This window comes from Prionailurus bengalensis, chromosome C2, assembly GCF_016509475.1.
Source record: "Prionailurus bengalensis isolate Pbe53 chromosome C2, Fcat_Pben_1.1_paternal_pri, whole genome shotgun sequence".
In the NCBI taxonomy this organism is placed as follows: Eukaryota; Metazoa; Chordata; class Mammalia; order Carnivora; family Felidae; genus Prionailurus; species Prionailurus bengalensis.
The window spans coordinates 53,273,076-53,298,593 of NC_057350.1; the positions used below are offsets into that span (position 1 = coordinate 53,273,076).

General features: G+C 36.0%; 1 protein-coding gene across 4 annotated transcripts in view; it reads right to left on the minus strand.

The window, feature by feature from the left end:
* The window catches only part of CBLB (Cbl proto-oncogene B), a 217,891-nt gene that overhangs the window by 184,861 nt on the left and 7,512 nt on the right, over nt 1-25,518 (minus strand). For all 4 annotated transcript variants that reach the window (XM_043594053.1, XM_043594055.1, XM_043594054.1 and 1 more), the window contains exon 3: nt 17,680-17,930. In XM_043594053.1, coding sequence (XP_043449988.1) covers nt 17,680-17,930 — 251 coding nt within the window. The remainder of the gene's footprint in view (nt 1-17,679; nt 17,931-25,518) is intronic.

Here is a 25,518-nt window from a genome sequence, read left to right on the forward strand (position 1 = left end):
TTCTAAAGGAATTAGTACTTGATAATTATATAAAACACATGAGTTACTCTTTTTCTAGATCTTAAGATTTCCAGGTCCAGAATAAACAAACTCTCTCAAATTATCCATCAAAGAGCCTGTTTTCTACTGATGTTTTGGTTTTTTGTTTGGTTTTTACTGCAAAAGATAATTAACTCCTTAAACACCGTATCAATCAAAATTTCCCAGTTGTGTATTAAAATGAACTCAGTGGCGTCTGTGTTGCTCCGTTGCTTGACAGTCTCACTCTTGGCTTCAGTTCAGGTTATGATCTCACGGTTCATGGGATTGAGCCTTGCGTCAGGCACTGCACTGATGGCATGGAGCCTGCTTGGGATTCGTTCTCCCTCTCTCTCTGCCCTCCCCTGCCCACGTGTTCTCTCTCTCTCTCTCTCTCTCTCTCTCTCTCTCAATACATAAATGAGCTCAGTAATTTGACAACAAATTATTAAGGACTAGGGTAACTCTGATAATAAAAGATTACATAGGGAAGATCTAGCCCAAATAAGAATGTCATAATTGTGCACTGCTTTTATCGTATTGACATCATCTGAAGAAATAATTCTATAAACTCTGTAACATACAATGGTATAACAGACTTCCTAATGGTAATTTTTTAGGGCTTTCACTCAGAATCCAAGAAACTACTTCTTACACAGTTGTATACAGTGGGTGGTATTGTTCCAACAAAACAATGCTAAGTGCCACCTAAAGAAACAAAAAAGGTAAAGGAAACACAAATATATTTCTAGCAATTGAATAGAACCCCAAAGATTTCTAAAACTAACTAAAGAGGGGACAGGACTACATAACATTGATATCATGTTGTATTTACAACTAATTTTAGCACAAAATTCACTATGTAAACTGATAACAAACCCAAAATGAGAAAGAAACTAAAAGGATTCACTCATGTTAAAACAAAACAAAACAAAACAAAACCAGAACACATATTGTCTACAGGTCTTTCTCAAAATTCTAATGTTATCCTGTCTAAGTTTATAACATTTAAAGAAAGTGGCTTTTCAATTTTAACTTTACTATTACCATATCACGACACTATTCTTCAGAAATGCTGTCATCTGGAGGGGAAAGAAAAATCAGCCATTAAACCTTTCACTGTTAAATTTTCTTGCTCACCCAATTAGACCAGGAATACATGCAATCCCTAGAACCGGTAAATTGCACAAACTATGTAACACTTTGCAACTCAAGACCAGTCTGCCCTTTGCCTATCACTTACTAACCTCCATAAACTATAATACCAGTCATATTTCAAGGCTTTATATTTTTATTGTACTGGTAAGAAAGAAGCAACTGTTTTTTCAAGATCTTCATATGATTTGTATAGATGAAAAAAATACATAATTAATAAAGAATAACCTGAGAAGTCTTCACATGTGAAATTATTTTCCTATACCGTGCTTAGTTCTAAAACCAGCTTCTATCTAAAAAAAAAAGCAAAAAACAAAAAACAAACTGTAAAGTCCCATTTCACAGAAATTCTTTTTGAAAACTGAAGAAGAGAACTCTGAAATACGTGTAACAACTACTATCTCATGGTGGAGAAAACCTCTGGTAGCGCTGTGGGAAATTAAAAATAATCACCATGAAGAAAAGTGAAAATGAGCTTACTAAAAGTGAAAGATATCAGAAGAAAATTTTCAATCTTTAAAACAAACAAACGTGATCCTGAACTCCAACCAGAAGTTTAAAATAGTACTATTAGAATTAGGAAGAAAAATAGTTTTGCTCTAAGGCACACTGGGACCCAGGAAATTTTTACACTCCTAAAAACATAACCTACTAGTTCCAGATGAACTTTCAGCCACATGCAGTAGACTACTGATATGTTAAAACACTTGGTGTACATTCTGCTTCAGTCCAAGCTTCAGTGACCTGCAGTGAATTGGAAACTTCCTAAAATAACATCTAATTAAAATTCTTTACAGTAGTTTGAGATTGTAATACAGCAAATAAAGTCCTGCTCTCACCTTGTTTACTTGCCATCTGTCTCTCTCTTAAATGTCAAGTTCTGAAAATGCTAAAATTATTCTAGTTATTTTAATCCCACAGAAATGACAGTTTACAATGAATGCATACAAGGAAAATTTTAACTTGCTGCTGGAATAATGCCACATATATAGTAGAGAAAATAAAGAGCAGTTACATAATAGAAAGTTACCAGGGACACAAGACATTTACACTGTTCTCTGAATGTAATGGTTAACTAGGGTGACTAAAGGAAAACACTTTGTCTTTTGCTTCTCATCTTAAGGCTTTACTCCCCAACCTTAAAGTCATGCAAAAGATGTACAGGCCCATCATGCTACATTACTCCCTGGAGTGCCACTTCTCTCAGAAAACAGTAAAAGGGCAAAGACATCGATCTCTGCCTAGACCACCTTCTCTTTATATATGGTTCCTGAAATCAGAAGACCCATTCAAATCAGTTTCAGGAGCCTCGTCCTCTCTTTTAGACAGGGACTTCCTCATCCCTGATCAAAACAATCTGTTGTGATTATCTGTGTCTAAAACCACCTCCCAGGAAATGAAATGTGGATTTAGGAGTGTTCGCAGTCTCAACATAATGAATAAAATTAAATTCTATCATGTAAGAAGAACTATCAGGATAAATTGAAAAGGACAACTCAAGGAGGTTCCCAAATTAGTCTGGGGAAATACCATGAACATATCACCGAAGCAATGTGACACAAACAAACAGAGTATATATCTTAAGAATCGGGTTCTGTTATAGAAAGGGAAAAACTATTTGGCAAATATTTTTAGGGCAAGTTTCAGGACTAAAATATTGCCTAAGAAATGGATGGATCATAGCCAATCAAAATGGTAAAGTTGAGATTACTGACATCCCACACTAGATAACTTACAAAAACACACAAAACCACCCCCACTTTGGTATAGTGAGTCAAAACAAACCGCTGACAAATCCTAACAGCTATGTGAGGGGGCGCAACAATAACACACAGTGAGAACACACATGCCTCTGTTTTCCTTTAAAGTCTGCTTTTGAGTCTGCATGGTTGATGTAAGAGAACAGCAATTCCTTGCTTTAAAAGCCCTGTCTACATGTTCAGAATGTCTCAGGTGTCCTTCAGAGCCAGTATGCCCATGCAAAAGAAAAAAAAGAAAAAAAAACTGTATATACGGCAAGAATACCAGATCCAACCATCCAAACTTACCTTTTAAAGGGAAAGAAAAAGAGATGGCACTTAAATAAATACACAAATACAGGAAAATTTTAGCTAAAATCTGAAAACTAATTTTCAAGTTTGAAAATCCTTCTCTGTATTAGAGAATTCCATCCATAAGAATGATCACCATTAATAAGACTTTTTAAATCCGTGAGCAGGTACTTATGCACTCTGAAGACGTAACTACCGTCTGCTGCGCAATAAGCTATAAAGAGGATGAAGCACTTCTGGCAAAATATATAACAAACGAAACTGGACTATTCATGTCGAAAGCATGGAGGATTCCCCAGTTGCTAAAAAGTCCTGTGTATTCAGAGTCATATATACAACAGCACAGAAACAAAAACAGTCTTTGAAGAAATGTTAAAATCAGAATAAGAGGAAGTGAAAACACTCATAAGAGCTCAGATGGAGCACGAATAAGCCAATAGGAAAGCCATGAAATATGCTCGTTGCCATGTGTAGGTTGTGGGAACATGCAGAATGGTGAAGCTGTGTTTCAGGGCTTTATCTTACAGGTGCTAAGGGGGGGCTACAAGGTCACTCCATTAAAGAAGTGCTTCCCAATCTCAGTAACTTCACTAACTTTATCCAAGAATACCATTCCATTAAGGCATTTTGTGTACACACAGAATTAAAAAATTGTTTTAAGATATAAATAATCTATAATAAGTAATAATGGTGTGACTATGCGTATGGACATGTTTGCCTTCTAAAATCAATGGCGCTCATTGACAAATCTGAAGGTGATATTCAGAGCTCATCTACAAATTCTAAAAGCTAAGCCTCCGGACACTTCACCAGACACTTTCCAGTGTAACATTTTCACTTTCTCCTGTTTCTATGACCTAGTAGCTCATAATCAAGGAATAAAGCAGAATTTTCAAATAATCTTACAGTAGTTCTGGAGAAATTATATATATATATATATATATATATATATACACATATATTTTTTTAATATTTATTTATTTTTGAGAGAGAGAGAGAGAGAGAGAGAGAGGTAGGGGCAGAGAGAGAGAGAAAGACAGAGAATCCCAAGCAGGCTGTACACTATCACCACAGAGCCCGACGCAGGGCTCAAACCCACAAACCATGAGATCATGACCTGAGCCAAAATCAAGAGCTGGAAGCTTAAATGACCAGGCCATCCAGGCACCCTAAAATAATACATTTTTTATGAGTATTTACCAACAATGCAATGTCTGGATAGTGTGAAAGATAACATAGAAGAAATTAGTTTTGCCTTAAAGAATATGTAATGGGATATTTAAAATGATCTGTCTTGGGGCGCCTAGGTGGCTCAGTTGGTTAAGACATCCAACTCTTGATTTCGGCTCAGGTCATGGTCTCCCGGTTCATGAGTTTGAGCCCCGCACCAGGCTCTGTGCTGATGGTGTTAAGCCTGCTTGGGATTCTCTCTCCCTCTCTCTCTGCGCCCCCCCCCCACTTGTTCTGTCTCTCCCTCTCTCAAAAGTAAATAAACATTAATTTTTTTAATAAAATAAAAAAATAAATAAAACGATCTGTCTTCTCGCCATTTTCAAAAGATAGCAAAATTTGACAATATATAGTTAAGTACCATAAGAAAGGCCTTGATAAATGCCACAGTCCATGGGAAAAGAGATACTTCAGCAAGTGTCTTCAGGAAAACCTGATGAGGGTGGGGGCGAGGGGTCTTAGCTATATTAATAATAAGAAAGACTTTGCATAAATGGGGGATGAAAGGAAAATGGCAGGATACAAGGCTAGCATGCCAACGCAAATTCTCAGGGTGGTGATTCAGCCAATCTGAAAAGAATATAAAATGATAATTTCAATCCTTCTTTTCTTTTCGAACAAAATTCTTTCAAAGACCTTACTGATACTTATCTTTCCTGGGGATCCTTTAAAATGACGTACAACTGGGAGTGGAGTCCTGCAGTGGTGATAAAAAAAAAAGTGTAGTAAAGTGAAAGATCTGTCAGACCCAGGATCCTTGTCCAGCCCTGACCTCTCAGTAGTCTCTGGTAACTGCACACTGAAGGTGAGATGATTTCACTCAGGGGAACTCTGAGAACAAGCACGACATCAGAAACAGGTAGGGCACTTTTAAAAATGTAGATACTCAGATCCCAGCTGGTAAGGGCAGAGGTAATATACAAAGTCAAGGACCTGCACTTTATCATTCTAGAAGATGAGAACACATCACCTGGTCTGTGGACTCTGTAGGGAAACCACTAGATAAGATGACTGCCAAACACGTTAGTGACATATCTTGTGTTAAAAAAAACACAAAAAGTTTAAATTTTATGCACTTTAAAATTATATACATCAGAATACTGACACAAGACAGGAAGTGGGGGTCTCTAAGAACTTTAGCTTTCAGTCACAGATGGCCTGCCATTAATATTTTAATGTCCTTAGAGAGGATGCCAATGGCCAGCAAGCAATTCATATAGCATTAGGCAGAAATAGGGGAGAAAAGAAAAAGCAAAGAAAATGTTTCTGTTTAAAAAATGCCATGTTTCTAAGACTGCCATTGGTGATTATATCAATCCTGCAGGGGTTGGTAAACTTTTTCAGTTAAGGCCCAGATAGTACATATTTTTAGCTTTGTGGGCCATAGAGTCTCTGTGGCAGCTACTCACTTGTGCCACTGTAGCCACAGAATGGGTATGTCCATGTGCCACTGAAATCTTATTTACAGAAAGAAAAAGAGGCTGGATTTGGCCCACATGCTGTGATTTTACCAAATACTGATAAAGTGGAAAAATGCACTGTGATAAATTACTAACTTCAAGACTTCAGTCACTTTATAAAAACATAACTGAAGTGTTTGAAGCATCTGTAAAAAGAGCTACCAATTTATTTTCAGAAAAAAATTTCATAAAAAAAATTTAGGTAAACTTTCCAATTTCCTTAAAGGGGAAAAAAACACTTTGCTCATCTAGAAAATTAAAAGCTTAAAAAGTCACAAGCAGAATTTCTGTCTCTGTCTCTCTCTATCTCTCTCTCTCTCTGTCTCTCTCTCTCTCTCTCTCTCTCTCTCTCTCACACACACACACACACACACACACACACAAAGGCATGTAAAATGAACTTTAAATGAAGCTTTAAATAAACAGTCCTGAATTTAACTAGCAAATATAAGCTGTCTTATTTTAAAAAAAAAAAGTTGCACTGACTGACCATTTGACATACAATACATACAATATTCACACTGGTTTAAGGAGGATGAGAAAACACCTCATTTTCACAAGCATAAAATGTGCTAATTGTTCAAATAAGTCCTCCTGAAACAAAGGCGAAAAGGCTCACAATGCTGATACCCTTCAGATGCCAACAGCTGCAGGCTCACACATGCCAACTTGGTAATGAGACATCATTTAGAAATATACCACACGTAAATATATACAATTCTTGTCAAGTCCTGTAACCTGCAATCAATTAAGCTTCTCTAGATAGAAAATGGAACTGGAATACTAACCACTTGCCTCTGAGGTATAGTCATTGGTGACAAAAATAACTTTTTTCTTATAAAACATAATTTCAATGGTCCTTACCATTGAAACAAAGTATTTGCTTTTGGCTATTTGTGTCTAAACCTAAGTTTACAGTAGTCAAAGTCTAAAAGAGGTATTACTCAATGAAAAAAGAAAAAATTGTTTTCTCTTTTAAAGGATAACCAGTTTGAGATGAAGCTATCTTAGTCTATTTGTTCCTTGTTTTATTTTTAAATATTTTTTTCCCATAAAGTTAGTAAGAAGAGAAAGAGTTTACTCTAAAAAGTTTTCACTATTGTTCTGGATGTCACAATTATTTCATATATATGAGATCCCTAAAATATATATTTGATATTTCACATATACATAACTTATTACACATGGCAGAACCCAAGGTTTTGGTCTTACTAACAATCTGAAATACTGCCATAATATATTATTCTTGAGATTCAAATTTCATAACCTAAGACACAATTAGGGTTTCTAGGAAAGAAATGAACATATATATTCTGGGAGAAAATTCTCCATGGGTCTCTCACATGTCTGTCTGCATGTATTTTGACCACAAATACTGACACCCTTTGTTTGGGACTATTCTTTCAGAAACTTTTTTTTTTAATTTTTTAATTTTTTTTAATGTTTATTTATTTTTGAAGGAGAGAGACAGAGTGTGAGTGCGGGAGGGGCAGAGAGAGAGGGAAACACAGAATCCAAAGGAGGCTTCAGGTTCTGAGCTGTCAGCACAGAGCCTGACGTGGGGCTTGAACTCACGAACTGCGAGATCATGACCTGAGCCGAAGTCAGACGCTCAACTGACTGAGCCACCCAGGCGCCCCTCAGGAACATTTATATAGCAAACAGCCTTGGGTGACAGCAATAGTGTCTCCTTCTGGAACAAAAACACTATCCAGTGTCTCCTTCCAGGGCAAAGGTTAGGTCAGTTTACCTCTCATTATAAAAGGCCCAGGTTTCTTAAGTTCAAGGTTCTTCAGTAATGCAACCCATTGGATGGGCAGGTGTAACCTGTCCTTTATGTCCTTCTATAGGAGTTGGGAGTCAGGGAACTGCACAAATAGTGATACTCTGCCTCTTGCTATTACTATGACTAATAAACAGTCATTTTGGTCCGACAAACATCCGTATGTCTTCTGTCAGCGTTTATGAAGTGCAGATTAACTTCAAAATTAGTTCTTGACAACATAGTTTAAAGAAATAAGTCCTACCAAGTTACACCATAAAATATGTCCAAGTTAGTTGTGCCTATGGATGTTGGGTTTATTTATTTGGGCAGATACCGTAGACTGAATACCCCTTCCCAATCCTTTTCTCTCTTGCCTTCCTCTAACATGGAGGCTGAACTTGAAAATTTTCAAAAGACCAGTCAGCTTTGTAGCAAGAGGAGATTCTATGTCCAAAAAAGACCTCAGAGAAATCTGCTGGAAGGAGCAAATCAGGTAGAAAGCTTCCAGGCAGCTTTTTGATCTGTGATAAAAAGAGGACAGACATATGTGGTGCTGCCCTGCCCTTCTTTCCTGTCTTGTAGCCTTAAAAAAGACAAAGCCACAGCAGAAATGGTTACAACCATGAAGTGACTAGAATGAGGACAAACCCAACTAAGAAAGGAGATTACAAAGCCAGAAAGAGCTTGGGTCTCTGATAGCACTGTTGAGAAATACACATCCCTACACTTGTAAACCACTGTTGGTCACATACTGTTACTTTTTTAAAAAAAATTTTTTTAATGTTTATTTATTTCTGAGACAGACAGCATGAGTGGGGGAGGGGCAGAGAGAGGGAGACACAGAATCAGAAGCAGGGTCCAGGCTCTGAGCTGTTTGCACAGAGCCTGACGCGGGGCTCAAACCCACAAACAGTAAAAACCCACAAACCTTAAGTCGGTCACTCAACCGACTGACCCACCCAGGCACCCCACGTACTGTTACTTTCAGCCAAATTAATTGATGCAACTTACAGACTCAGTCATGTTGATAAAACACTTTCAAAATTTTACTGTCCAAAAATAAGATTAATAATACATTAAGCCAAGAATTGGCAAACTATAGCCCACAGCCAATTTAGTCTACCACATGCTTTGATACATAAAGTTTTGTCGGAACATAGCCATGCTTTCCTACTATAAAGGCACTGCTGAGTAGTTGCCAGAGACCATGTGGCAAAATCTAAAATATTTACTATCTAGTTCTATATAGTTTGCTGACCCGTGGGTTACGCTATTCGACATGCCACTTTTAGAAAAAATTATTTACTATTTTTTAAACTAAAATTCTTGAATTGATTACCTAAAATCCTAACTTGAAATCCATACTTATAATACTTTATATCATAATATTAAAGGCACAAAGTGAATGTGAAATGTAGCATTCCCTATGCCACCAACATGGAACACACCTCTCACCTCTCTCTTTTCAATTACAATACAGAAAACTTTGTTAACAGATTTAACAATGATGATGTAAGTCATAATCATATTTAAACTATTTTAATTAATCCTCCAGAATTTTTATCACAAAATAAAAGAATAAAACTGGGATTCTTAATCAAGGGATAATCATGATTCTTAATATTATAACCTTTAATTAAATATACATATTTATAGTATAAATAATTTCTAAAGATAGCATTTAATACATTGAAATCAGAAAGAATGTTTGTTGTTGTATTTATAAATTCATTTATGTCAACATATACAAAAATACAGATGAAAATGTAATGCACCATGCTTTTAATATATGCATAAAAATTAGTCAAGAAATTAATTCATATGCTTTTTATTATAAATCTTTAAAAATCTACAAAAATTATTGACCTACAGGTAGGTCCTTCAAAACAAAAAATGTTTAAGTAATTTTCTTTGACATTATCTTCAATAGAGCAAAGTTTTTCAGACTTCTCATGCCATGAGAATGAGTTTCCATTTTCTTCTCCTCCTGACTATAAATTTTATACTACCATCATTTGGTCACTATTATGGGTTGAATTGTGTCCCTTAAAAAGATCCACTGAAATCTTAACTTCAACCCTACCCTGAATGTGACCTTATTCGGAAACAGGGTCTTTGTAGATGTAATAATTAAAATAGAGTCACCAGGCTAGGCCCTGATCCATCACTACTGGTGTTCATGCACAAAAGAAGGAAATGGAGACACAGGCAGAGGGAGGAGAACACCACGTGACGACAGAGGTAGGGACTAAAATTGTGCTGCTGGAAGCCAAGGAATGCCTGGGGCTACCAAAACTGTAGTCCTGGAGGCATCCTCCCTAGAGGGTTGAAGGGAGCACAGCCCTGCTGACAGCCTGATTTCAGACTTCTAGGCTCCATCAGTAAGAGAGTCAACTTAAGGGGCGCCTGGGTGGCGCAGTCGGTTGGGCGTCCAACTTCAGCCAGGTCACGATCTCGCGGTCCGTGAGTTCGAGCCCCGCGTCAGGCTCTGGGCTGATGGCTCGGAGCCTGGAGCCTGTTTCCGATTCTGTGTCTCCCTCTCTCTCTGCCCCTCCCCCGTTCATGCTCTGTCTCTCTCTGTCCCCAAAAAAAATAAATAAACATTGAAAAAAAAATTTTTAAAAAAAAAAAATAAAAAAAAAAAAAAAGAGAGTCAACTTAAACAGAAACTGCTGTTTGGGCCCCTTGGTGTATAATATTTTCCTACGGCAACCCTAGGAAATTAATACAGTCACATATATTTGATTAAGAGATCACATGATCACAAGATCAGATGTTCAAAGTAATACAGTTCAATAAATCTAAATTTATCTTTTTTCAACGGTTCTACCAAACCAAGCAGCCTCAATCTCTATTATTTGAATCTATAAATGAGTACTTTTTGTAATAACCTCATCTGTATATCCTGCTATAATCAGCCCATCTATAAACAATTGATTTATAAATGCAAACTCAAACAAAAACTCACGTTCCAAAAACGAGCTTAAAGAGACAAAAGATTAATATTAAAAATGGATTTAGAAAACCAAATATTTCTGAAGCACTTTATTTCAAACAGTCAGACATGAGTACTATTTTATGACTTACCCAATTAGTGCTGGATGTTAAAATGTTTGGATTCCTGGAAACTCTACTTTGTTAAATCACGGAGGGAAAAAAGGGGGTGCTTCTTGGGCTAGATTTCCAAGCATTCTTCAGGCTATAGGATTATTACTGCAGCTTGTCAGTTTTATAAACAGACTTCAATTTAGTTTTTTTAAGAAACTGCCAAAGGAGCTGTCTTTAACTAAATAACAAATCTGCCACTTGAAAGACATCATTCATCAACCTTCTTTGTTGGGAGCATTGTTATTATGAAACTAAAAACAGGCATTCTTTCTTGAGTGCTTCTGGATTTTAATTACCAAATTTGAATGTCACCAGATATTCACTGAAAGGGAAACATCAATTTTAATAAGCTGACTTAAGACTGAAAAACATAAAAGGTATTCAACCATAAAGTCAAGTTCACTTTGAGTCTCATAAGTTGGCTTACTGTCTTATAATACGATGCTTATTGCTCTCAAGAATTTGTAAACATTTAATAAACTCTAAGCTGTAGGGAGGAAAAGTCTCCAATTTTAAAATCAAAATATTATATGTGTATAATACATAATTTGACTTGGAAGGTATTTAAATAAATTGCAGTAAAATTTTTAAAAGCTAATAAATCAGGAGTTAGAGGCTGCATGATATTAACAGAGGGCTGGGGGAAAAGTAAATAAAATAAAATGGATTAAATATAAACATCTTATTTAAAAATTTAAAAAATAGTGAATTTAATTTTAAATTACATCTTAATAACTTCTTCTGTATTTTTAAAATGTACCCCAAAGGGGAAATTGCTGGCAAAACCCCTTTCACTTTTCACTTACATGAAAATCAGTAAGAAAATCACTTTGTGTCTACTTAGCAAAAGCATCATAGATGAAGTTAGTCATAAAGTCCTCAACAGTCAAAGATTCTTCAAGCTCTCACCTGCCCACTCTAACAGACTCCCTTTGTTTAACTTCGAAAACATTTGTCTAAGTAACTTTCTTGTGGTCTCTCCTTTCAAAGTGTGTTAATAAGCCCCTTCATTTCCAAACTTTAGAAAAGTATATTCACAACTCTCAGATGCTTAAAATATGAATGAAAGCATTCTTATCAAGACTAAATAAACTTTCTATTCATTTATGATAAGTCAGCCTGAGGAAGATGTTCAAGTTTTCTAAAGAAAATTCCATTTCCTACCTGGCAGACACTGCTACCCAAAGGAGTCGACCACTATTTGTCCTCTGCATCCTACTTGTATATTATCATTTTAAAATATCAAAAATTAATCTTTTGGTTCCTCTAGTCTTCCACCGAGAAGGAAAAAGATATCTAGAATGCAGACAAACTGCAAAAAATTGAATGGCAACTCAACACGTTTATATTAAAGAACTTGTGTTCAAAAAAGATTAGGAATCTATTTTGATTTATTTAGAAATCATATTTTTCTGTTTGCAACCTGTCCCTTGTCCTCGTGAAATGTAAAAGCTCTGCAATTTTCACCATTAATAAACAAAGAAAAGAAAGAGACTAGATCATTTTTTGTCAGATTATTTCTTAAAAGACTAATAATCCATTCCCTCTCATGCATCATTAAACAAGAGATATTTCTTAAAATATAGGAAATACATTCAACACTGTACAAGTTATTTATATAAGAAAGATATAACTTCCCTAAGATTAATTCTCCTGCAAATGGTTATTATAAAAACAAAGACAGTATTTTTACTAGAAACTACTACTGGATTTGGAAAATTATTTATTTATTTTTTTAAACGTTACATTTATTTATTTATTTATTTATTTTTTTTTTTTTTGAGAGAGAGAGACAGAGTACGAGTGGGGGAGAGGCAGAGAGAAAGGGAGACACAGACTCAAGAAGTGGGCTTCAGGTTCTGAGCTGTCAGCACAAAGCCCGATGTGGGGCTCAAACTTAGGGACAGAGAGATCATGACCTGAGCTGAAGTCGGACACCTAACCGACTGAGCCACCCAGGCGCCCTGAAAAATTATTTAATAAACTAGTACAGCAACAGTAGTAGCCTTTAGTTTGAAACAAACCACATCTTTGTTTTATGATGTTGAAATGTCTGAACCAAAAAATATTGTGACAATCCAGAAAATAAAGACTAAAAACAACACAGATCAGAAACACAGATCACAGGTCAGAAAACCAACCAACGCTACAAAGAACACTTGGAGCATAAATGACAACAGACCATTTGAAAGCACTCTTTCCTCATTTCCTTCTCGCAACTTATAGTGCTGCCTATGAGAAAACGTAGAACTTACTGTGGCATTTTAAACAAGGCCATAAACCTGTGAGTTCTAGTAATAATTAAAACCATTACCTAGAGCCCCAATTGTGCATACAGGTCAATCTGTTTTTATGGTTAAACTGAAAACCCAGGGGAACTTCAAGCCTACTTCCATGACCAAGCAATCAACAGCATTTACATTTATACAAATTTAAACACTTAAACTGACACACTATTATCTGGCCAAAGCAATGCTGGCATACGGTGGTATGAAGAAAGCCAAGTAGGTTTATTTGCAGCTTTGTGTTTTGTTGTTCCTGTTATTGTTGTTGCTGATATTTTTTGATTCGATTTTTAACTTAACCATGAATCTTTAATATATCAGTTCCAAAATGTTCTTGGTATACTATCTCATAAATTACAACACAGGTATAAACAGCAAGCATAGTGATTGGTAGTCCTTTAGAGGAAAAGGCACTTTATTATATTAATACAGCCAGTTTAATATAGCATTTTTCTTTGTTCAATCAAATGGTCAGTGGAGAGGAAGATTTTTGCCTGATACTCCTGAAGGATTTTAAATAAAGGCTAGCATCTTCCAGGACGAATTTTTCTATGTTGAAATACTTTTTAAAAAAACCTGGTTTGGAACGAATATTATTATACAAGCTATGCACACTGTGATTTTCGACAATATATGTGCATGAGGAACAGCCCAGGGGCTCTGAAATGACATTAATAATAAGACAACATCTATGTATTATCCTCTGGTGTGAATTTTTTAAAAGCCTTCATTTTCTTCACTGATGGGTTATCAAACACAACTATTTTTTCCACCTCAGTTGACTTTTGGTTTTGTTTCAGTGGTTGTAAACCAGAGTGTGGGAGGGGAAAATGGTTTGTTGCACTCTGGTTCACTGAAGCAGCTATGAAATATGGAAAATCTGAGTATCCTTAGGCCATCACCTCTGGGTGTTCTAAAACAGTGTCTAACACCAGGCCTTGCTGAGCAGGTAATTAACACACAACTTTTTACATGAAAGAGTAAATTTTACTATCAAAATGGTCAACTGATGAAACTACCAGTCATATCACTGAAGAAAAGCCCCTCCTGGCAATTCTACATTTGTTAGCCTCCCATTCATTCGGACTTTTGCCACTAAAAATGTAAGCCATGTGATATAAAGTTTCACCTCTTCTCTGTACTTGAACCTACAAATTCTCCCTTCTCTACATGATTCCCAACCCCCACCCCATATATACACACGAAAACTTTATGGGTGCCTGATATCACTAAATTACTCTTCCCAGAAAGAAACACCAGCTCAGAATGGTTTAGACATTCAGCTGGAGATGCACTAGCTCAGTGTGAGGTTCAACCGTTTGTCAGAAAAAAAACCAAAGAAACAAACTTGGGAGAAGTGATGCTAGAAAAGAGGTTTGCCATGAAAGTCAAGCAAGGCATGCAGCATGCCTCTAACCAGAAATCGTCATCCCACCCAGTTCTCCAAGTGAGAGGTTTGCCCTATGCCCACAGTATCTATTTCACTAGCAAATAAACTTTCTGCTTCTCACCTAGAGACAAAAAATACACTGCATTCCATTTGCTATACTTATTTTCCTATTTACTATATTTTGTCACAATTATATGAAACTGCTTTAAAAATTCAGGCCACTCATATTTCAGCAATTAATTAAAACCGAGCTTAATCAAAGTAGACACCTGAAATTTTCCCATTTGCCCTTATGTTTAAAACAAATCCACAAAGAAGTTTCTTTTTGACACAGCAGGAACATGAAAACAAACTTTTGGATTCGTGAACTCATCCAGCACTCTTTTTCTCAACAAAGTACGTAATTTGCTGGTGGCAATGCTGGTATAGTCAGTGGGCTCCAAATCACTATGTCTCCTATTACTACCTCCTTCAGTTTTAGCTTAATAATACCAATATCCCTACTGACATTATTTGCAGAAGCAAAAACTGTTCAGAGAATTTATAATATACCCAGGAATCACTGTGTCATCCATGTTAGATAAGAGTCATTCCACCAAATAGAATACTTTGTTGCCTAACGACCATAAGAACATTCTAAGAAATTTCTTTTGTTTTCTATAGAGCAAAATGTCTCACAGCTCCATATACAATGGCACACTTTAGCCTCAGCTTGCATTTAAAATACTAAGGCAACCTAAAAATGAATGTGTAAAAATATGTAACTACCAAAAGAAACATAGATCAAAACCTATGTTCTTACTATGGTGTACCAAGAGTGGTACATTATTATGAATTTTGATTAAACATGTATCAAATGTAAGTTCTGCATAAAAACAGTGGTCAAAGAACACCATCAGCAAATGGAACACAGATGATAGAAAAATTCATTTAGGAACACGCTATACCAGCATAGAAACTAATAAGCTCTCTCTTAGGGTTGAATTTAGCAAAGTGACAAAATTTACTTGGACACTTAAAACACAGAATTTAGAGTCTCCTTGACCTGATCAATCAGCAATATACAACCTGTCATCATCTGTGGAAATCTACACACAAGCAACCAACATTTTACAGAGATTTTCCCATGATCTGCTCCCACATAAAAAGTCCAAAATATCAAAGTTTATAAGTGAAATGGTAATTATAAAGACATCTACTGGGTTAGGAAATGTTTCAAGTTTCTAAAGAAGTTATAAAAGTGGGGTACAAGTTCACCACATCTTACATGACTACATCCAATGAAAACACTGTATCCACTCAAATTCCTAAACTGAGAAATTACATGCCCTCTCACTGGACCGATATCCTAAAAACGTGAAATTAAATGGATTTCTTTGCTGACTCATGAAGAATTTCAGGTCTACTAAATGTGAATAAGAAGTATAAAGACAATTATAAAACAACTTGATTTTATTAGATCACTTGTAGAACTACAAAGTAAAAATACAGTTTTAAACATAAACAGCTGGCTTCCCTATAACTGGTCATTCTTGAAAGGTTTGTTGTTCCCTATAACTGGACATTCTTTGTAAGAAACCATCACTACTATATTTCCCTACTTTATTTATGATACCGTGTGGTGATTCACACTCTGCTTGGCAGTCCAGGAGAGAGTCTTAGAGCTTTACAACTAAAAGGCAACTGAAAGATTCACCATCCTCAAAACGTGTAAACTGTGATCCAAGTATATTACATAATGAGCCTATAGTTACAATTGGTTAACACTTATGATTATGTTAGGTTCATCACCAATTTAGAGAGCAAATTATAAATAAGTAAACATTTATGCCATTTTACATTTTGGCAGATGGTTTTTCTGTGTTTGATTTTGATGGTTTTACTCACTCCGGGTATTTGTTTGGCCAGTATTTACAGACAAGTTCAGAGTCTACACAACTAGATAAGTGAACTTGCTATTATACAACCCTATGTTTTATCAGACTGAATGAGGCTAGTTTTTCTGACCTGAAAGAAACATTAGAGGTTTCTTGGAGGTTTCCCTATACGGAAGGAAACTAAAATACAGAGAAGTTAAGTGTCTTAAACAAAAATTCAACTTAACCACATTAAAGTCATATATATTTTAATATTTGTTTTCAAATTTGGAAATATAAATATACTATTACTATCAGTGAATATTCTAGATATATTTAAAATATCCCAGAAATGGAAAACTAACTTTCGTCATTTGATTTAAGATAGACCATAAAATTTAACATTGAAATAGCCAAACAAACTTCAAAGGGGAGCCTCTAAGTCTGGAATCCTGGCTGTAAAGTGAGGATTCAGTTGATGTCCCTTCAGTCTTCGCCACCCCTGTTCAGTTTCTCACTTAACAGTCAAACACTGAGACTCAAGCTATATCTCCCACCCACGTCTATCACATATACATATCCAGTCAAGGCAGTGCCTCCAGTACCAAATACGGTAGATGGGAGCAACAGGAATTCTCATTCATCACTGGTGGGAATGCAAAATGGCACAGCCACTTTGGAAGACAGCATGGGAGGTTCTTACAAAGCTAAACATAGGCTTACCGTAAGACCCAACACTCATGCTCCTAGGTAGTTACTCAAATGAACTGAAAGCTTACGTCCACATAAAAACCTGCATATGAATCCTTACAGCAGCTTTATACATAATTGCCAAAAGCTAGAAGCAACCCTGATATCCTTCAATAGATGAATGGATAAACAAACTGAGGTACATCATTACATGATAATGAAATGGCAGATACATGACATGTATTTGTCAAAACCCACAGAACTGTGCAACACAAAGAGTGAATCCGAATATAAACTATGAGCTTTAGTAAATACTACTGTATCACTATTGGTTCATCAATGTACCACACTATTCAAGACAGTAATAATGGGAGAAAAGCATGTTGGCAGGGAGGGGTAGATGGGAACTATGTACTTGGGAGTAATTTTTCTGTAAACCTAAAACGGTCCTAAAAACTAAGGTTTATTTTAAAAAAGAACGGCATCTCATGAATTAGTAATTATCAAGAAATTTAAGTAAAACTACAAGGTTTAAATACTGTAAAAAGCAAAACACAAATGCAGTATTTCTTCCAAAAAACAAAAAAGCTGACATTTATACTACGATGCAAAAAGTAACATAAATATGGCCTTATCACTAAAAAAAATAAATAAATCTGAAATATTCTTACCTGTCCTGTGACTGCTCTTCGTACATCCTCTCCTTGCCTTCTTTAAAGAGTCTTATTGCCCGTTTTGACTTTTTCATTAAACTGTCAATGTAGATTTTAAAATACTCATTCTCACTGAGTTGGGCAAGTTTTTGGTTGTCATCATATTTACTCAATATAAGTCGCAAATGTTGATATGTATCAGGTAAAATATCAAGTATGTATGGTGGGCTATTTTTCAACTGAAGTTTGGGATTTTGGCACAGTCTGACCTAAAAAAGAGACAAAAATAAAATACTTTCATATGAATCACAATAATTTGTTTCATAGAAAAGTTATGAAATTCATCAAACTGTACTATTTCTTCATTTTCCAGAATATAAATTTTGATCTTAAAATTACTATCTCCAAGTTACAAAGAATTGGTAAATATTTGCATCTGTCTTGATATAATTAAATCCAATTTTCTTTTCCTCCCATTCATGCTTACTATGTCACACCTTTACTTTCCACCTCTTAAGTTTTCTTTCTCTCTTCTACAGTATCCCATTGTTCATGGCTTCACAGAACTCCAATGTGCTAATTATTGTATACCACTTATAGTCTCTTTGTTTAAATAAAAATTAGGAAGTGGGCGTCTTCTGCTGGCAACCAACGTCGCCTCACATTTAGATATCATTTTACTACACTGAACTCCCAGCTAAAGCTTTTTCATAGATTTTAATTAATGTTTTGGCATATTGTTCCTGAACCCTGAGGAGAATAAAACAAAGAAGTGCTATTTTAATAACTGAGTTATTAAGTAGTAAGTGGGTATCAGGTCAGAGCGAGTCTTTTCCACCTCCCCATATTATATCCCGTGCCTGTAGACATGCGTTCCATAAAGATTCAGTCATTACATCAGGTGTCACCCAACCACTGGGGCATTTGGAGCTGCCTGCAGAACCTTCTGCTAGGATGAAAAAGTAGCAGCTCAACTACTATATTCAATTCTACATGTTCATGCAATTTAGTCAAAAGTTAGTTAACTCATCTTATTCCTCCTATCCCTCAAACCAGGGCATAAGGAACCACCCAATTAAATAATTTGTAAATGAATTCATTGGATACTGCCCAAGAGCACACATAATGAAAAGGTGCACAATGTCACAAAAAGCAAAGTGTACAAAGCAAAGGCAGCTTTACTGAGAAGCCAGTGAAGCATAAACTTGATGGTCCCTCAAATAGCTAGCCCTCTTCTAAGGCTTTCATCACATATTTTTGTAACACTTTCAAGAGCAAGATATTTTATTTTATTTTTTATTTCTGAGAGAGAGAGAAAGTGTGAGCGGGGGAGGGGCAGAGATAGAGGGAAACACAGAATTCAAAGCAGACTCCAGGCTCTGAGCCCCTCAGCACAGAGCCTGATGCACGGCTTGAACTCACGAACCATGAGATCATGACCTGAGCTGAAGTCAGTCGCTCAACAGACTGAGCAACCCAGGTGCCCCAAGAGCAAGAGATTTTAAACACAAGGTTAAGGGGCACCCGGGTGGCTCAATCAGTCATGCCTCTGACAGCTTGATTTTGGCTCAGGTTGACTGGAACCTGCTTGGGATTCTCTTTTCCCCCTTTCTCTGCTTCTCCCCCCGCCCCCCTCCCCCACCTCACGCTCTCAATCTCTCTAAATATAAACAAACAAACAAACAAACAAATAAATAAATAAACACACAATTGGTTATGATTTCTTTTTCCAGTATGACTTCCCTTTCATCACACTTAACCTGTTGGGTGGCACTGAAGTGGCTGTAGGTATTTTTCAAATCTGGCTGATGGGAATTTGAGTTGGAAAATACATTTAGTGTGGCTTTAGTAGAAGGTATGTGAGATGCACAGTTATTTCCAGGACTAGTTAAAATATTGTCAGCCAATGCAACAACAACAACAACAACAACAACAAAATATGGATTCAGGAATACTTCAAGTGCCCATCAAGCAGTACACAGCATAGGAGCAAGAAGATCCAATTCCAGTTTGGTAATTTAAACATGTCCAATGGTACCCAAGGCCATTTGGCATATTAAATAATGCCAAATCATTAGAAAAGTATAGTTAAAGGGGCTGATAAAGCTTTTTACCCTCCTTTTACTTTGTGACACTTTGATATAATCAGAGAAGCTCATTCTGTCCCAACGACTGATGAAATACTAAACAGGTCAATGATTGAACAAATTCTGGTTGAAACAGCATATAGCTTTTCAATTCTTAAAAAATAAAATAGTATCACAAGTATGCACGAATTTCAAAAATATTGCCAGCAACATCATACAGCAGACACAGTTTAATTTCAGCAACATAAAACTTGCTACAGCACCTCACAGATTGATAAATTATTAACTTGTAGTTAGGGGACTATGCAGTTTCAAATTAATTTCCTCTACCGGTGAACTTTTTAACTGATAAAAAAAAATTTCTCTCAGGTATTTTCTTCAGATATTCCAAATAAATATTCTTTAACAGATTTTTTTTAAGTGTTACAGATTTTTAATTTGCTATTCTTTACTTGACCTTTTTCTCATTTGCTTTATTTAAATTGTAATTCTATCTGGGAATTTATTATTTTATTCGGTACAATTGTTTGCATAACTACTATATACCAGGTACTGAGCTTAGTGCCAGGAAATTATAGATGACTACAACATACTTCCTGCCTCAAGGAGTCTGGCAGAAGAGACCTAGTTCTCTATAATTAACTTAGGAGCAATGTAATTCTTGCTCTGAGGGATCTTAGGAAAGATCCTGTCCAATCCATTCATTTTCAGATAAAGAAACTAAGAACTACAAAGATTAAGGGACTATTAAAAAATCATTAATCCAACACAAGAGCCTGCATCTTCTGAATCTCAGGCTGATCTTCTTTCTAACTATATCACAATTTAATTAGAATTAGGCATATAATTAATGATCTCTGGCTAACCTCATTTACATTTTTATTTTTATGCCATTTGCAAATTTGCATGAATTTCAGGACCCATTTGTTAATTCCACAAACCTTTCTGTTTCAGGCATTGTTACAGGCCCTAGGGAATGCAGAATGAAATAAATCACAGACCTGTCCTCAAGGAGTTTTCTAGTGAAAAAGACTGATGGCTTAAAAAGAATTCCAGGAGACATTAAGTGCCGTGATGGAGGAGAGTACAATGTGCTGGAGGAGAAAATCAGCAGCTCACTCATATTTTGACATGAAGATATCAAGAAAGGCATTCCTAAATTTGCAAAAGGAATATTCCAGGCAAAAGGGTATGCAAAGGCTTAGGCGGCACTAGAGAATAGATCAGAAAGAAAGGAGTCGATGCAGTCATTCTAAAAGGTAAGGGCACAGGAAGCCTAGGGTTGAGTGGCACAAGTAGATTTAAAATAGGTGAGATTCAGTTCATCAAGGCCCCTGCAGGCCACACAGTTTTCTAAATTTGCATTTGGGAAAGTGTAACATACAATGCTGATATGCTGCTGAGTACACAGTTGATCAGTTGGATTAGTATTAAACTCTGTGATTTATGACAGCTTCTGCCAAAAATGAATAACCCTACACCAGGACTATGACTTCTAGGCAGGTCAAATTCAACTCGATAAATATTTATTGAGTGCCTGCTATGTGCAAGTAACTGTGAAAGCCAGAGAAAGAAAAATTGCTTTTCTAAAAACAGTATGTTAAGGAGAAAAATCAAGCTCACCACAAGGTTCAAGTTCAGATTCAAATGACTTAGCTGTCTTCTAGAAATATCTAAGTTGCTCCCTAAGATGAAAGGTGGTCCCAACACAAAAAAGCTTTAAAAAGAACAAACCTACAATCTTATTATACAATAACGAACTTCTTAACACCAGTGCATAAAAGGACTGGTTCATTAGCAATGTTACTCTTTGCTTTTAAACTAAAAGGCAAAACATTTACCACTGAATTAGGCCACAAACTCCATGAGAGTCATTGACTCAAAGAGTTTTAGAGCTAAAGAGGACCTTGGAAATCACTATGACCAATTCCCTCCTTTTTACAGAAAAATACTACAACACAGAAATGGAACATAGCTGAGTTTACTGCTCTCAACCCACTAATGTCTAGACTTGAGAGAGTCAGGCACTCTCTCCATAACAGTATGCAACTACCTACTGTATTTGTTTAAATGTATTTAGAGATTTTTAAGGGGGCCTTTCTGTATATGTCCATACCATTTCACATACATAAAAATATATGTCTAATCTTTACATATGCTGTACACATACAATATGTATTCACATACATTAAATATATCTTCAACAGTATCAAAGCAAAGGCACAAATATAAACACAGGATTTACTAGTGCTATAAGAATTTTCAAAGCCATCAATTATTCTTGGAAAACTCTTGCATTTAAAGAGTTTCTCCACTGAGCCTTAATTAAAACTTCTAATCAAAAGGTAACAAAAAGGTATTAGGTCAGCTAACATATTTCTTAGGTTCAGGACCCCGCCCCCGAAATGCATGAAAGAAATTCTCCTGAAACAAATGGCAAACTTCACCAGTAAGGAATTGTGCCTATACTGTAACAGACTTTCATTATAGAGCACACCTCACTTCACAGGGCATTCAGTTATATTAAATCATGTACCCCTGAAGTGAAATATCCCATTTTTAACAACAGTATGGAAAGCCTGAAAGAATCCCTTGTCTGTGCTCCTCACGTAAATGTTTTAAGAGATTCCTTACTGCAATTACACAAAAGTATATCATTATGATAAAAAGCATCTATGAGTTGAGTTCTTCCCATTTTAATTTAGCAAATCATCCTAAGTGTATGAAACTATATAAATGTATCCAGTAAAAAATGTAAAAAGTGTAAAAATAATACAAAAACCCTTTCTACATAGAATATGAATTGGGCAAAACAAGTAATTAGCATATCAAACTGGTCAGGAGTCTAGTATATTAATTGTGGTAGGATTTAGGGGCAACTACCCAATCATTTATGGTTTTCAATGAAGTTTCTTTAAAAGATTTACATAAACACATTAAATAATTGACTAGTTGTAATTAAACTATCAATTGTGTATTCATTTGTTCACTTTCCTCCAAATAAGAACAGATCTTCCTTAAGGGTGGAGAACATATCTCTCTCACTGGTCTGTCTCCATCACCTAATGTAGAATCTTGCAGAGAGTAAATGTACAACAAATACTTGATGGAGGAAAGAAAGTGTAGAAAGGAAAGAACAAAGAACTTCTCAGAAGAAGGTAATATTATACATAGGAAAACCATACCTAGAATGACTAAACCTGTCTAAACGAGTACAAAGTTTTGAAAAGAATTTGATCATATCAAAAATTAGGGGGTGAAGATCTTTTTGATTCACTTCTCACGGAAAGGGGAAGAATCATATTATTCCAGGGTCTGCTTGAATCTTCGTACTATGAACACAGATGCTAGAATCAATCAAACCTAAGATCTGGTGCTGCCATTTATTAGCTTTACAACTTTGGGCCAGTTTCTTCCTTTAGAAAACTCTTTGGATGTTATAATTCTTAGAAAAAGAAATGTAAAGTGCTCTGCACAGTACCTGGCACATAGTTGACGCTCACTACTTTTTAGAACTTCCCCTTCCATATTTTATATTATACCACAACATGGTCAACTCTGCAGATTTTGCCAACATAGATAATTAGACCAAGGGCACTGACTGCTCTGTTGAAGATCATTAAGAGTTTCTTTGAGATCCTGAAGTTCTTCATACTACCTGAAACCCTGTAAAAGTCTGGAGTGTTTTGTTCAAGAAAGCAGCAAACAAGGCTAATAATACATCAGCAGTAAGTACTCAGCTGATGTGGAATCTGAACAGGTAGAACATTTAATAACTTTTTTTGTTATTGCTATTGGAAGATAGCATGAGTCAGTCAGTGGCTAAAATGAACAAATAAGGAGACTATAGATGCTAGAGAGGATGTGGAGAAACGGGAACCCTCTTGCACTGTTGGTGGGAATGCTAACTGGTGCAGCCACTCTGGAAAACAGTGTGGAGGTTCCTCAAAAAATTAAAAATATATCTACCTTATGACCCAGCAATAGCACTGCTAGGAATTTACCCAAGGGATACAGGAGTGCTGATGCAGAGGGGCACTTGTACCCCAATGTTTATAGCAGCACTTTCAGCAATAGCCAAATTATGAAAGAACCTAAATGTCCATCAACTGATGAATGGATAAAGAAATTGTGGTTTCTTATGCAGATCCTGAGAAACTTAACAGTGTTAAGACCATGGGGGAAGGGAAGGGGGAAAAAAAAAAAAGTTAAAGAGGGAGGGAGCCAAACCATAAGAGACTCTTAATAACTGAGAATAAACTGAGGGTTGATGGGGGGTGGGAGGGGTGGGTGATGGGCACTGAGGAGGGCACCTGTTGGGATGAGCACTGGGTGTTGTATGGAAACCAATTTGACAATAAATTTCATATTTAAAAAAAGGGGAAGATGACATGAGTATATTTAACAATTATTTAAATATTAATATGTTAAAGAGCTAAAAATTTGGTCACTTATTTTCAAAATGCTTCCTTCATTACCAGGAAAGTATCAGCAACTTACAATTATATATTTAAAAACAAAACAAAAACCTTAACTATATGCCCAAGCAGAGTGGATAAAAATAGTATTGTGGCATGATCTAAGTCACAGCATGTTTCTAAAATGATCTTAATCTATAAGATAAAAACTTATTTCCAATGTTTTACTTATATACACATTTCGTTGCTGAAGACTGATTAAAATATACATTGTTCATTCTATAATAAACAGTTTTAAAACATGGATTCAACACTACAAATGTTATTCCTTAAATCACTTCATGACAACCCAATGTAAAATTTACAAAATCTCTCAACACTGTGTATTTCCTAACTTCTCTCTTATCTAAGTAGAAGTTAGTTATCTACCCCGGTTCACTCTTCAACTTGTTCTTACCCTTTTCCTCCCACACTGTAATATTCTAGGATGCCACTTTATTATTTCTTCTTTCTTTGCATTTTAAATCACTCTCTACCTGTATCCCTTCCCTTCAATCTGTGAAGCTCTCCTATAGCACCCCCACACACACAATGTTATGTTCTACTCAAACTGGCAAGTTATCTATGAGAACTTTCTTCTTTTCACCAGTTGTCACACTTCTAGAACGACTGTTAAATGACCCACACACTCTTTTTAATCTAGTGCCCTCACGTAAATGAAACCACTCTTGAAAGGTCAACAATGGCCTCTACTCATGAAATTTAGCAACTTCTTCAATTTTCATCCTGCTTGGTTTTCTCCACTTGGACTTGAACTTGGTTTTCTCAGAATGTGAAACTATCTCCTTAATTGAAGCTGTCTCTACCCAAGAAATCAATATGCCCTAATTCTTTTCCAACCTCTCTCATCAGTGTTTTTTGTAAGATTCTCTCTCCTTCACTGCCATCTAATTATAAGTACAACCCCACAGAGCCAAAATGCCAATCTCTGACTTTTTCTCGGACTCTCATCTTCTGCTCTGCATTGCAAATCTCTTGCTGTTCTACAACTTGAAATGCAAACTCTGTGGGCATATCTACTAAACATATGTCTCTAGTTTCAACTTCTCTCTTTAACTGCACATTCAACTTTTTGACTTCAAAATGGATTTCACTCTGGCATGTCAAACTCAACATGGCCAAAAACAAACACAGGCACCAACTCCCAGGCTTCCTCTTTTTCTTACTATGTTCCTGATCTCTTTAAGGGCATCACTGCCTTCAAGCTAAACACCTCAAGTCACTTTCACTTCACCTTCTCTTTCATCCTCTATCTCTAAAGGGTCACCAGATCTGTAACTTTTATCTCCAAA